This window comes from Bos indicus, chromosome 22 (genome assembly GCF_029378745.1).
Source record: "Bos indicus isolate NIAB-ARS_2022 breed Sahiwal x Tharparkar chromosome 22, NIAB-ARS_B.indTharparkar_mat_pri_1.0, whole genome shotgun sequence".
NCBI lineage: Eukaryota > Metazoa > Chordata > Mammalia > Artiodactyla > Bovidae > Bos > Bos indicus.
Genome location: NC_091781.1, coordinates 57,108,622 through 57,124,097, shown reverse-complemented (window position 1 = coordinate 57,124,097; position 15,476 = coordinate 57,108,622). Strand labels below are relative to the sequence as shown.

The 15,476-nt window shown below is 43.4% G+C and overlaps 1 protein-coding gene across 2 annotated transcripts in view; it reads right to left on the bottom strand.

The window, feature by feature from the left end:
* Nucleotides 1-417: 417 nt before the first annotated feature.
* Nucleotides 418-15,476, bottom strand: part of LOC109575905 (phosphatidate cytidylyltransferase, mitochondrial-like) — a 28,696-nt gene continuing 13,637 nt past the window's right edge. For both annotated transcript variants that reach the window (XM_070776942.1, XM_070776943.1), the window contains 2 exons: nt 6,764-6,867; nt 418-1,999 (listed from right to left, as the gene is read on the bottom strand). In XM_070776942.1, coding sequence (XP_070633043.1) covers nt 1,691-1,999; nt 6,764-6,867 — 413 coding nt within the window. In that variant the 3' untranslated portion in view covers nt 418-1,690. The remainder of the gene's footprint in view (nt 2,000-6,763; nt 6,868-15,476) is intronic.

Here is a 15,476-nt window from a genome sequence, read left to right as displayed (position 1 = left end):
TTTATTGTGATCCACACAGTCAAAGGCTTTGGCATAGTCGATAAAACAGAAATAGTTTTCCTGGAACTCTCTTGCTTTTTCCATGATCCAGAGGATGTTGGCAATTTGATCTCTGGTTCCTCTGCATTTTCAAAAACCAGCTTGAACATCTGGAAGTTCACGGTTCACGTATTGCTGAAGCCTGGCTTGGAGAATTTTGAGCATTATTTTACTAGCGTGTGAGATGAGTGCAATTGTGCGGTAGTTTGAGCATTTTTTGGCATTGCCTTTCTTTGGGATTGGAATGCAAACTGACCTTTTCCAGTCCTGTGGCCACTGCTGAGTTTTCCAAATTTGCTGGCACATTGAGTGTGTTGGGGATTTTCTCCCCGGGACTTGGAAGCGACGAACCTGAAAGGAGGACACTTGGACAGTCTCTTGCAAGGACTGACAAGTTTATTTCTGCAGTCAAGCTTTTTTATAGAAGCAGGAACAAAGAGCTTAAAGTATACGGTCAGCAGAGCACATACGGAGTTAATACATAATCAGTGAAAACATTTCAAGGCCAGCGCGCTCTAAATGACTCATGGGCTTATCCCACAACCTGCTTTCACAAGTAACATCCCTATTAACTCTTGGTGCTGAGCATAACCAAAGGCAGGAGATGTTTTTCTGTCCGCAGTGCAAAGCCGGGTATTTCTGGCCTTTCGCCATTTTCCCAAGGACTTTCTCCTTTTACAGTTATTTTGCACTACGCTTCCCAACATATTCTCCTTTTGTTTTTAAATTAAGCATGGCGGCTGCTACTTGGACTCCGTTGTGGGAAGCATGGAGTCTTGAGTAGAGACTTCTGTATCCCATAATCAAGGACAAAAAGAGCAGGGTGATTAATACATATATAAAAATATTGCTTCCTGAAAGCTAAGCTCTAGGGTCTAGAGACCATAGGGTTTTGGTTAAAGTATCATAGAATTGAGTGCTATACAATTCCCTAGGTACCCTAACTTGAAAATTAGCAACTTGTTGTTTCAACAAATTGATGTCTAAACTTGAGTTATTTGTGAGATCCTGCAAATGCACTTTAACTTTATCCCAAGGATATTCAGTGCTATTATAGGGCATGTTAGTCAGACAAAAAGAAGTAAAATTCCAGTGACAATGTACACGTATTTGGAACGTCAGTTGCTGCACTTGATCTCCTGAGTGGATAACTCATTTGTATCCTAAGTGGATAACCACAGTTTGTAACTCATTCATTCGTGTTTGTAATTGCTGATCTATTTGAGCTTGTCGAGTCCAATTTTCAAGAACACAGAAAGAAATACAGAATCAGTCCAAGGCTCAGTTAAGTTTATGGGAAGCCATAACTCAGATCTTTGTTTAACTAGCGCAATGCTAGCATTGTGATAGGAAATGGTGTGATTAAGGCAGGTATACAATGCACATGCAGTACAATTGACAATCTTGGTCGATAAGTCAATATCAAAATGCCCGACAATAAACAAGTACAGAAGGTGAACATATGATTGAATATAGCCAGTACTATTGTATAGGAAGGTATAATTAGAAGGACAAAACACACCCATAGTCCCATAAACATTAGCGAAGTGCTCTAAAGCTGCTGGAATTTTCCAAATGTGCCACTGCTCTGGCCCCACAATGGGGACGACAATCCTGGGTCGTGGGGGTGATAAGCCCCTGTTATACCAATTCAGCAATATGTCCTTATCAGTCCAGAAACTTGTTTTAGATTTATGAAAGCCTCCAATGCTTGATCTATTAAACCAGGAGCGATTATGATGTTCCTCTTGCTCTTCAGTGTCTGCTCAGCCTGACAAGTCATGTTTTTCACTTGAGCCCATGTCGGGTAAGGATTCAGACGATGGCGTTTCCTCATTGGCTCCTCCAGGGTCATTGACGAGACCCTTTGCGTCAACTTCGTCACTTCCCGAGGGAGTCCGGTCTTGGGGTCCCTCTCAGTAACGGACATAGCGAAGGGGAACCTAGATTTCCTCTCCATCTGCAATGACAAGACCATAACCCTTGCCTAGGAGTCGTAAGATTCCTGGCAGCCACTGATTAAATTGCTTATACCATATTGGTGTATTGATTTCTAATTTGCTGTTTTGTCTTCTGTAAAATGTCTATCTGCATGAGTGTCAGAATTATTTTTTGTTAAGTTAAAAAAATTCAGGGAATAAAGAGTTAAAGATAATTGTAATTGAGGGTTCATAGGATAAGAAGTCTATCTCCTCTTCCATATCTCCCCTTTCTGTTTTAGTAAACGAGTTTTTAGGGTGTGGTGGGCTCTTTCAATAATAATTTGACCCTGAGGATTATAGGGTATTCTTGTAATGTGTGTTATGTTCCATTCTGATGAAAATGAACGAAATGAATGTGAGGTGAATGCAGGTCTATTGTTTGTTTTCAAGACAGAAGGAATCCCCATAATGGGGAAGGTGAGTAGAGTGTGGAAATGGTGTGTTCGTTAGATTCTGAAGAGACAGGTACTGCCCAGATAAAGCCCAAAAATGTATCAACTGAGACAAAAAGCAAAGAAAACTTTCTTAAGGAGCAGTGAGTGAAATCAGATTGCTAAAGGGAATTAGGTTGTTGCCCCCGGGGATTAATTCCTGAAATTGTAGTTCGTAAGTGCAGAGGGGCGCAAACATCATAGGTTTTAATAATATGTGGGGTTTCAGTGAGAGGAATACGGTATTTAGATTGCAATCTGTTAGCACTGGTATGAAGATTAGCATGTTTGTCATTGGCAGATGTAAAAATGGGAGCTATGAGCCTGTCAACAGCATCATTTCTTGCGACCAGAGGGCCAGGTAAACCTGAACGAGCACGTATATGTGCAATAAGGAAAGGTTCCGTACGTGAGCGAATTAAAGCTCGAGTCTGTGAAAAGAGAGTGTATAATTCTTCATCTAGGTTGTATGAAAAGGCGGTAACAAAATCAGGAAAAAGGGAAGCAAGGTATTTGGAATCAGTATATACATTGAAGGATAATGGTTGAAGTGACAAAAGAGCATATAAAGCATATAATTCAGCTCTTTGTACTGAAGAATAGGTAGTGGGTAATTTCTCTTTGATATCAGGGCCGACAATCCCTGCTATGCCTTTCTTGTTGCCATCAATGAAATAGGTGGGTGCATTGATAATAGGCTGGGATGCAATGACATTAGTTACAATGAATTTAGTACATTGTAGAAAGTCCCATAATTTTCCTTTCGGCAAATGAAATGAGATAACATTTTGAAAATCATTTAATGCCATTTGCATGGTCAAGTTGTACTGTAAGGTAATTTGCAATTCCTTTTTTTGTCAAGGGAACATGTATTGCATATGGATCAAATCCAGTCAAAGTTTGTACATGGCTTCTTCCTGACATAATTAAGTGCCCTATTTTCTCAATATATGACATAATTTTTTTAGACTGTTTAGTGTGTAAATATACCCATTCTATTGGGCTATGTTGAGCTATAATTGCAATGGGCGAATGTTCAGTGGGGAATATATATAAAGAAACTGATTGATCATAATCTAGCCGAGTTGAAAAAGATTGTTGAATGCGTTTCTCCATTAAGGCCAGTTCTTCTTTGGCCTCTTTTGTTAGCTGCCTAGGGCTATTAGGGTCAGGGGATCCCTCTAAAATTTTAAATAGATTTTGTAAGGCATAGGTGGGGATGCCAACAGATGGCTGCAGCCAATTAATATCTCCTAGCAATTTTTGAAAATCATTCAGCATGCGTAGAGACTGCACAGAAATTTGAGTTTTTTTGAGGTTTGATTTTAGATTCTCCTATAACATGTCGTAAATAATTAAAGGGTGCTTTCCATTGAATTTTATCTGGCGCAACAAGCAGGCCATGATTTTGAAGAGTAGTAGTAACTTCATTGTATAACTGTTGCAAACAGAGTTCAGATTCCATAGAGAGAAGTACATCATCCATATAATGAATTATAAACGCAGTAGGATACTTGTCTCTAATGGGTTGTAATAAAACAGTTATGAGATATTGGCAAATGGTAGGGGAGTTCATCATTCCCTGAGGTAGCACCTTCCATTGGAATCTTTTAATAGGAGCCATGTGATTTATAGAAGGAACTGAAAAGGCAAAACGTTTTCTATCTTTAGGGAGCAAAGGTATAGTAAAAAAGCAGTCTTGTAAGTCAATAATACCTACAGACCATCCTTTTGGTACCATAGAAGGGGAGGGCAATCTGGGTTGTAAGGGCCCCATAGGTGACATGGTATTATTAACATTTCTTAAATCTATCAATATTCGCCATTTTCTTGATTTCTTTTTTTATTACAAAAACAGGGGAATTCCATGGGGAAAATGAAGGTTCTATATGAGCTTTTTGTAATTGTTCATTTACTAATTGTGTAAGAGTTGCCAATTTTTCTTTAGTTAGGGGCCACTGAGGTGTCCATACTGGGGTATTAGATTCCCAATCGAGGGGCAGCAGTGTTAACTCAATGGCCCCCATTAAAAAGGTTCATTTAAAGAAATTGTGGCTTTCGTTTGTTCAAGAAAATCCTGTCCCCATAAATTGATAGGGATATTAGTAATATATGGTTTAAGATAAGCTACAATTTGATCAGGGCCATACACTTGTAAATAGGATGCACTGACAAAAGTTTGTGCGGCATCAGTTTCATCCATTCCTAATAGTCTAGAAGGAGCCATAACCTTACCCCAATCGAGGGGCCACTCTGCAGCTCTAATGATTGAAATGTTAGCTCCGGTATCTAACATGCCTGTGAAATTCTTTCCCCGTATGCGTAAAGTAAGCATGGGTTTCTGATGTTCCTTTAATAAGGTGGATAGTGCAGCAGTAAGGTTGGTACTGCCAAAGCTTCCCTGCCGAACTTTATCAGATGCCTTCATTGGTTTAACATATGGCAAAAGTAATAATTGTGTGAAACGTTCCCCTTTTTGTAAGTATGCATTTCCCGTTTTCATAACATTTACCATAACATGTATTTCCCCTTCATAATCTTTGTCCATAACACCGGTCAATACCACTAAACCTCTCATTGTGCAGCTACTATGTCCCAAAATTAGTCCCATTGTCCTGGGTGGAATCAGGCTGTAATATCCAGTGGGAATTTTGTGGGGGTTGCATAATTCTATTAGTTCCATATCATAAGGACTAGATACATCAATGCAAGCACTCTTAGATGTAGCTGCTTGTAGCATCATAACACTAGGTCCTCCTTTTGTAGTGGGGCTAGAGGACGGCCCCTTTATCAGTTTCCCTGTTGTTTTTGTTGTGCACCGGGGTTCAAGGTGTTTCCATCCTTATCAAATTTAGAATGACATTCATTCAGCCAATGGAACCCCCTTTTACATCTTGGACATATTCTTGGGGGTCTCTTCTTATTAGAAGTAGTATTATTTTTTTCGGCCTGTGTTGGTAGGCAACATTGTTTTTTCATATGGTTGGGCTTCCCACAGTTAAAACATTTGGTATTAGCAGCCTTTTGTACATTAAAGGTTTCTAATGTTGCCAATTTTGCTCTATGGGACATAGATCTGATGTCCCTATATGCTTTCAAATATTCCATAAGAGAGCTAGTCTCTTGAATTGGTCTAAGCATGGATCGACATTCCTCATTAGCATTTTCAAAAGCAAGTTGTTTTAAAATAATATTTTGTAAAGTCACATCCTTAATAGATTTCTCAATTTCATCCTTTAATTTTCCTATAAATTGAGAATATTCTTCTTTATGTCCTTGAATAATCTTAATAAATGAACCATCAGAGTTAGTGCTATCAACCTTTGCTTATGCCCTGCAGGCAGTTTCTTTAATGAAATGTAATATCTCAAGGGTAATATTAGCTAATTGTGCAATCATATCAGCCATGGCTCTTGTTCCAGTGAGTATATCATAGGTTAAATTGGCAGGGTTACCATGAGATTGGTCAATCAGCATTTGTTGGGCCTTATCATTAACCCATATTTGCCACTGAAGTAATTGTTGAGGATTTTGAATTATCTTTGCTATTTGAAAAAAATCATATGGCATCCAATGGCCAGCCCATCCTCCGAGAAATTCTATACAGTAAGGAGAAGTAGGTCCATACAGAGTGCATGCTTTCTTAAAGCTAGACAACATGCTAAAATCTAGATTAGCCCAAGTATTTTGGTCTTGGGCAGGTTGATTAAATTGCATCGGGAAAGCGAAAGTGCAAGCAGGCATCTCCCAAGGAGGAGTGAAATGATTAGTATGAGCAAAGTTAGCAATTGCTGTTACAGGCGGAGCAGAAGGAAAAACCTCAGATTTGGGCTGTCCGTTGAATGAAATGACCTCCGTTCTAAGTGGCTTCAGTTTTGACAAATACTGTCAAATACATATATCCTGTATATATATGTCTCTAAGTTGTTTTTCTAAGGATTGTGTCTGATTGAGCATAACATTCTTATATTTCAAAGCACCTTGCGTATCTTGTTCCTTAAGCTCATATTCATGTAAAGATCGAATAGTTTTTACTTCCAAATCAACGTTATGCCCTTCAATTTGTTCTATGATAGCCCGTATGAGTGACCATGTAATCCTTGCCGATATGCTCACAAAATATTATTTTTAACCCTTTTCTATATGTCTAGATTGAGTGTCCCCTCTTCTGAGAACCATGAATTGTTCCAGTAAAATATGATAGCAATCGTTCAACTGATCTCTTGAAACATTAATACCATTTTGTTTAAAAAAATGATGCATTATAGAAATGAAAGGAATTTTACTGCTATGTTCTCCCATCCTGCTTACCTCTTTCTGCAGGGGCTCATCGCTTTGTTCAGCCTTCCTCTCAAGTCCCTGTTCGTGGTGCCACTTGTTGGGGATTTTCTCCCCGGGACTTGGAAGCGATGAACCTGAAAGGAGGACACTTGGACAGTCTCTTGCAAGGACTGACAAGTTTATTTCTGCAGTCAAACTTTTTTATAGAAGCAGGAACAAAGAGCTTAGAGTATACGGTCAGCAGAGCGCATATGGAGTTAACACATAATCAGTGAAAACATTTCAAGGCCAGTGTGCTCTAAATGACTCATGGGCTTATCCCACAACCTGCTTTCACAAGTAACATTCCTATTAACTCTTGGTGCCGAGCATAACCGAAGGCAGGAGATGTTTTTCTGTCCCCAGTGCAAAGCCGGGTATTTCTGGCCCTTCGCCATTTTCCCAAGGACTTTCTCCTTTTACGGCTATTTTGCACTACGCTTCCCAACAGAGTGCAGTACTTTCACAGCATCATCTAAAGGATTTGAAATAGCTCAACTGGAATTCCATCACCTCCACTAGCTTTGTTCGCAGTGATGCTTTCTAAGGCCCACTTGACTTCACATTCCAGGATGTCTGGCTCTAGGTGAGTGATCACACCATCATGACAAAGCCCTTTAGCCAGTTAAAATATACCTCAGTAAAGAAGGAAGTCACCCTGAGAGTTAATATGCACTTGTTTTTCCAATGCACAAGCTTCTCTATTTATAGACTTTCATCTTGTTAACAAAACTCCGCCTGTGACCAATCAAGACGGGGGTGGTGTGTTATCTCATCCTTGGTGCTGCTCACTCAGCTTGGCCCTGCCTGCTGTGTTTGTATGAGGGCTTTTTAGGTGCTCTGCAAATATGAATAACCTTATTATATTTGATAAGGGCAAAGTTTACATTTAGGATAAACTTTAAAGCTGATATAACCTGCGGTGGATTCATTTTGATATTTGGCAAAACTAATACAATTATGTAAAGTTTAAAAATAAAACAAAATTAAAAAAAAAAAAAAAAGTTGCAAGTGGTGAACTGCTGATCTGGAGAAGCAAGAGGCAACGAGGCTTCCTCCTGGGGACAGAGACACTGATGGCCGCCCTCCCGAGAAGCTCATTCCGCCCACGACTACTCCACTGCTGGCCAGGGCCATCTTGGCATCCTCTGTCCAGCCCGTCAGCACCAGCCTGCTACCCAGTGGGCTGGAACCACCGCAGGCCCTACAGCCAGTCACCCTTGGACAAGCCCCGACCACCGGCACGTCAGCAGCCACCGCACAGGCAGGGCCGGCAGCTCCTGGGCCAGGGAGCAGCCCCGCCTATGCGCATGCCCAGAAGCCAGCCCCGCCCCAACAGAAGGGCCCCTGAGACCCATACAGGGGGCACCGCAGAGCAGGGAGTCCTGGTCAGCAAAGGGGCATGCTGCTGGGCCCACAGGGAAGCTTCGACATGCCACTCCTCCAAGGCTGGGAAAACAACCAGCAACACCCTGATGCCACACCAAACAATCAGGCAGCTGATCTGATAAGACATCTGCATGCCTATGTTCACTGCAGCATTATTTCCATTTGCCAAGATAAGTAAACAACCTAAGTGCCCACTGATAGATGAATGGATAAAGATGGGAATATATACACATATATGGAAAGGAATATCAGCCATAAAAGAAGAAGGAAATGTTGCTATTTGCAACAATATAACTGGACCTAGAGGATGGTGTGATCACTCACCTAGAGCCAGACTGGAAGGCGATGTCAAGTGGGCCTTAGGAAGCATCACTGCGAACAAAGCTAGTGGAGGTGATGGAATTCCAGTTGAGCTATTTCAAATCCTGAAAGATGATGCTGTGAAAGTGCTGCACTCAATATGCCAGCAAATTTGGAAAACTCAGCAGTGGCCACAGGACTGGAAAAGGTCAGTTTGCATTCCAATCCCAAAGAAAGACAATGTCAAAGAATGCTCAAACTACCGTACAATTGCACTCATCTCACACGCTAGTAAAGTAATCCTCAAAATTCTCCAAGCCAGGCTTCAACAGTACGTGAACCGTGAACTTCCAGATGTTCAAGCTGCATTTAGAAAAGGCAGAGGAACCAGAGATCAAATTGTCAACATCTGTTGGATCATCAAAAAAGCAAGAGAGTTCCAGAAAGACATCTTCTTCTGCTTTATTGACTACACCAAAGCCTAGTCAAAGCTACGGTTTTTCCAGTAGTCATGTATGGATGTGAGAGTTGGACTATAAAGAAAGCTGAGCACCGAAGAATTGATGCTTTTGAACCGTGATGTTGGAGAAGATTCTTTAAAGTCCCTTGGGCAGCAAGGAGATCCAACCAGTCCATCCTAAAGGAAATCACTCCTGAATATTCTTTGGAAGGACTGATGCTGAAGCTGAAACTCCAATACTTTGGCCACCTGATGTGACGAACTGACTCATTTGAAAAGACCCTGATGCTGGGAAAGATTGAAGGTGGGAGGAGAAGGGGGCGACAAAGGATGAGATGGTTGGATGACATCACCAACTCGATGGACGTGATTTTGAGTAAGCTCTGGGAGTTGGTGATGAACAGGGAGGCATGGCGTGCTGCAGTCCATGGGGTCACAAAGAGCTGGACACGACTGAGCGCCTGAACTGAACTGAGAGGATGTTATACTAAGCCCAATAAACAGTACCAAGGACACAGCTGTGTGATACATGGAAGAGGCTGGGCACGTATGAGGACCTCCAGGGAAAGCCTAGAGAAAGCCACATGGCTGAAGCCGTTGCTGGGCAGAGAGAAAGTCGTCCAGGGCAGGAGGGAGGTGGGAAGATCAGACACATACCTCTGCAGCTGAGGAAGCCCTGGGGCGAGGATGATAATATAACTTTTCATCCAAAAGAGGCCACTTTTGACAGTGAGGGGGGTGCTATGAGTCATCACATTATGATGAGTATAAAGTGGGCAAACCAGGGTGTGTGGTTGTCCTTGCCGATTTTTTTCCGCAGAGCAGAAAGGGAATCATCGAAATTATGACCCACCATGGCAAATTTTCTACAGCAAACTGTGGGTTTGTTTGGAAAAATTAACAGATACTCAACAGTAAGCATGTACCTCAGTGAGGAATAAAATACACTGGATTTTTAAGTTTCAAAGAACCAACATGTACTGCAATTTGGTAGAAAGCGTGTGGGGACTACAAGCTTTGGAAAAGATTCATGGACAGCCTCTGGAACCTGACCTCTGTGAGATGAGGTGGGAACTGGTTAGGGCAGTGAGCTCGAGTGAGTCCTGCCCTAACAAGCCGCTCAAACACAGAGACAGTGTTTTCTGTTTGTTTACACAATTACACGCGAGGATGACTGCTAGTGAGAGGCTGGAGAAACTGGTTCTCTCACGTAACTCTCTTGACTCGTATGCTGCTACAGTCCTTCTGGAAGCTGTGACTGACGAAGCCTCATCTCTGTAGAGCGAGCCCCAAGCCCCAAACCCAAACAGAGGCCAGGAGATGAAGCCCGCTGAGGATCTGGGTCATCGTTCTACCTCGTCTGCCCACACAGCTGTCCCCTCAGCTGGGCACTGCCGCCTCCCCACGTGGCAGGAAGGGGACAGGCACACGGAGATGATGGAACTGGACTGAGGTCTCCCAGGAAGCCAGTGAACACCCTCCACACACACGACTCTTCACTGAAGCATGATTTACAACAGTGAAATCCTGGCAGCAACCAAATGTCCCTCAACAGGGGAACAGTGCACCCACACCGACCACAGACCGGGGCGTGCCCACTAAGAGTTACAGGAACCACACAGTGAGATGGAAAATGACCATGGAATAATGTGCAGCTGAGAAGCCAGGACACAAAAGTACCAGAAGGAAACAGCTTTGGGAAAAAAAAAAGACAAAGGACTACTTTTAAATGGTTCAGTTCAGTTCAGTTCAGTCGCTCAGTCGTGTCCGACTCTTTGCAACCCCATGAATCGCAGCACCCCAGGCCTCCCTGTCCATCACCAACTCCCGGAGTTCACTCAGACTCACGTCCATCGAGTCAGTGATGCCATCCAGCCATCTCATCCTCTGTCGTCCCCTTTTCCTCCTGCCCCCAATCCCTCCCAGCATCAGAGTCTTTTCCAATGAGTCAACTCTTCGCATGAGGTGGCCGTTTGCTCTAATAAGAGACACATTTACTGTGGGCTCTTTAAAGGCATGTGCTCCGCATCTGCTGTCTCATTTAAGGCTGCCAAGCCTCACAAGGAAGGTGCTGATTATCCTCAATCTCATGGACGAGGACAAGGAGCAACAACCTGCCCAAGGCCCGGCCACGTCCCAGGATCAGGGCAGTGACATTTCAGGTGCTAACTTCGCTTCACTCTGTAATTCTCCCCTGTAATTTCCCCCCTTTCCCTCACTTCTGTAATGCTGGCTCACTACCTCTAGCGCTCTGAAGTAAGTTCACGGATGCACAGACATGCTGTCCCAGCAAATGTGAATGGAGAGGCAGCTGGGTTGACTTTGAATTGTGTATATACCCTCATGCTTTCATTCAGAGCCTATAAATGTTTTCTACTTCTCCCTGAAGGGATGAAATGTCATCTAACTCTGAGTCTCACATAGCTGGCTCAGAATTGAAGCATCAGTGCGCCACTGTCGAGATCTAAATATTTATGCCACCTCCTTACCTCCTGTACATTTAACAAACAAAAGCTCTTACATTTTAGACAGTAATTTTCTGAGAGAGGGAGTATATTTCACCAAAATGTAAAGGCAAATGATCCAAACCTTCCCCAAACAACAAATGCCGGTCACGATGAAAGGAGCTGGGAAACATTAAGGACTTTCTTCGAACAGGGACCAAAGCGTATTCGTCCCTGTGACCCCGGCTCCTCACCTGCTGCCTGGCACATGAAGGCAGATCCATAAATGTCTGCTGAATTGGATTTCTCTAACTGCTGTGCAGCAGAACCAGCTCAGCCATGGGGAACAGCAAGCAAATGGGCTTATTACCCGCTGCTTCAAAAAAAATGAATAAAATTTTGGGCACTGCATGAACCAGCATTTAATCCTAATAATCAATTTTTCTTACCTCTGGAGATAGGCTCACAACAAAACACAGAGATTGAGGAAAAACTGACTGCTGACTTGTATTTTACGGGAGTTTAACTCTTAACTACCCAAGCCAGAGAACAGCCTGTCTAATGTGATGGCTAGACAAAAGGGTAATCTCTCCTTGACCTGAAGTAAGACAAATTCAGAGGCTTGTAGTCCATTTGGAGCTGGCCTGCTCCATGATTCCAGCACGTCCCCAGCAGTCAGGGACCTTATTAGGAACATAAGGGTGTGAGCGGAAAGGCCCGGCTCTCAGGTCTGGCCATATCCCTGGGAGACTGGGGGTGAGTTACTTAACCTTTCTCAATCAGCTTCCTTCTCTGCAACAGTCACACGAACCTCACAAGACTGCCTTTAGGTTTCAGTGATTAAGGTATCAGAGGATGCTCTGTCCACAGTGAGCAGACAGTACTGCTGTCATGATGTGTATATGGGAGGGGCAGGGCAGAGGGTGCAGGAAGCCCTGGGTTTCTACGACACTGGCAGGCTAACTTTCCCTCTTAGACGAACTGCCACACTCCTGTCATCTCGGTTCGGTAAATATCTGGGTGGCTTCTAAGTGCCGGGAGCTGGTTGGACTCAGGGCATACAAAGATACAGACTCTGCCTCAAGCAGCAAGTGACATGGAAACAGCATTTCAGAGCAGGTTAGTGCCCGGGACTCCTGATGTGGAAGTGGTCAGGAACAGGAGCTCAAACTGGAAGCTGATATGTGCAACATAATATTCATTTTAGACTGTTTTTTTTTTAAAATATAATTCACATACCATATAATTCTTATGTAATGCACATAACTGTTTTTTTAGCATATTTACAGGGTTAAGCAACCATCTAACTTAAGACCATTTCAGCCTCCCTAAAAGAAACCCTCTACGTCAGCAGTCACTCGCCCTCCCTGCTTCCGCCCTCAGCCCGGCTCAGAGACTAATCCACTTTCTTCCTCTACAGATTTTCCTGTTCTGGACACTTTGTATGAGTGAAAAGTGAAGTCGCTCAGTCGTGTTCGACTCTGCGATCCCGTGGACTGTAGCCTACCAGGCTCCTCCGACCATGGGATTCTCCAGGCAAGAATACTGGAGTGGGTTGCCATTTCATTCTCCAGGGAATCTTCTCAACCCAGGGATCGAACCCGGGTCTCCCGCTTTGGAGGCAGATGCTTTAACTTCTGAGTCACCAGTGGAACTGCACAATATAGGGTATCTTATGATCAGAATGTTTTCAAGTTCATCATGTTGGAGCACCTATCAGTACTTATTCCTGTTTGTGGCTAAGTAATATTCCACTGGGTGGATGTACCACATTTATATATCCATCTCTCAGCAGGCATTTGGGTTGTTTTTACTTTTGGGCCTTTTTTTTTTAATCAATAACACTGCTATGAACAGTTGTGTATGAGTTTTTGGTGGATACATATTTTCATTTCTCTTGGGTAGATACCCAGGAGTAGAATTGTTGGGTCAAATAGTCGCTTTAATATTTTGAGGAACTGCCAAACTGATTTTTCCAAAGTGGCTGTATTATTCACATTCCTTCAGCAATGTATGCAGGTCCGTTTCTCCACAGCTTCAACACCTGTTTTCATCTGTATTTTGATTATAGGCTTTGAGAGGGAATTGGGGTCTAATGACAAATGGTGCTGATACCTTTTCATGTGCTTATTTGCTATTTGTACACTTTCTTTGAAAAAAAAGTCTATGCAAATCCTTTGCCCATTTCTATATTGGGCTATTTGTCTTTTTACAGTGTTCTAAGAATTCTTTATATATTCCAGATACTAGTTACTTATCAGATATATGATTTGCAAGTGTTTCTTTCCATTTCATTGTCTGCCTTTTCACTTTCCTGACAATGATTTTTTGCAGCACAGAAGTTTAATTTTTATATTGATCTATTTCTTCTTTTGTTGCTTTTGGTATATATTTAAGAACACACTGCATAACTCAAACTGACTCTTCGAAAAGTCTTATGGTTTTAGCTCTTATGTCCATGATCTGTGTGTGTGTGCTCAGTCGCTCAGTCATGTCTGACTCTTTGCGACCCCATGGACTGTAGCCTGCATCAGGCTCCTCTGCCCATGGAATTTTCCAGGCAAGAGTACTGGAGTGTGGTGCCACCTCCTGCTCCAGGGGGCCTTCCCAACCCAGGATGGAACCTGTGTCTCTTGGATCTCCTGCACTGGAAGGTGTATTCTTTACCACATCCATGATCTATTTTGACTAAATTTTGTGTAGGGTGTGTAAGGGGTCCAATTTCATTCTTTTGCACGTGGAAAAAATAATTATTTCAACAAAGATGACTAAGGCAGTATTTCTAGGTGGCAGCCTAACACATCATTCAAAATACATCCTCCAAAATATTTCCATCACTGCACTAACTCACACATGGAGGAGAATGAGGTAAGAACAAATAGTTGATGCGTTGGTGCTATGCATTTGAATCATATATAAATTTTTCTCTTGCACACTTTAGAGAACACAAATAGGTGCAGGAAGCATCAGGTTTACGATACTGATTCAGGAAGGAACCAGTACCACAGCCATCCACCCACCCACCCGTCCCCTAAGTATTTACCGAGCACCTAGTATCTGTCAGGTGCCACTATAATCACTGAAGGAGAGTGAACAACGCAAGGAAATACGTCTGCCTTCCGCATCCTAGAGGTGGAACAAAGACCAGAGACAAGAAACCCAACAAATAAACAGTACCTCAGAAGGTGGAAAGTGCAAAGAAGGAAACACAAGCAGAGGAAGATGGCCAGGAACGGGGAGGAGCCCCAAGCGGCCCTACAGTCCCTACCATAGTTCCCGGTGTGAGCCAGGAAGGGCACGTGCCACACAGGCGCTCTGCAGGACAGGGAAGGGGAGGAGCGAGGATCCTGGACCAGAGCGCCTGTGTTCACCCGCACGCTGGACTAGAAGCTGCAGGGCCCAGCACGAGCTCCCTCCTGCTCTGGCTTCGGGATCTCCAGACACAGTACAATACGGAGCAGCAGTACAGCAGGTTCATGAATTTCCAGGATTAAATGAGTTAGTACATGTAAAGCACTTAGAACACTACCAGACACACAGTAAGTAACCCAGAGACGTTAGACACGGGTGGTGACTGACACCCTTTCAGGAGCGCGGCACGCTCAGGAACCAGCTAGTGACCGAGTAAAGAAGCGTTCTGAGCGAGGCTTCAGCAAGCGCTCAGGCTTGCCAAGCCTGCGGAAATCTGTTTCCAAATGACTGCGAGAGTCACTCCCAACATCCACGTCACCCAGGGACACTGCTGGCGAGGGCAGAGGTGTGAATGTCATGGAAGAAATCGCAGGAGCTCTCGCCCCAGAGGAAATGTCTCTCTACTGGCTTCCACCAGGATCCAGAAATGGGGATGTTCACTCACACTGTAGAGGGCTGGCACTCATTCCTAATTTTTTTTCTCTAAGAAACACTCAGCTGGCACTTCCTCACTGCTTTGTCTTGTTCCTTGAAGTAGCTGAGGCTGCACTCAGACAATCTGGCACCGAAAAAGAAACCCATTCTCTCTCTCGCACATGTCAGCGGTTGAAGGGGTTTTTCGTTCCTCAAGGACTGTGAAGGGCCAAGTGACTCTACCTGACTTAAGTCCTCTGCTAACTCTGACACGCATCATTTGCCA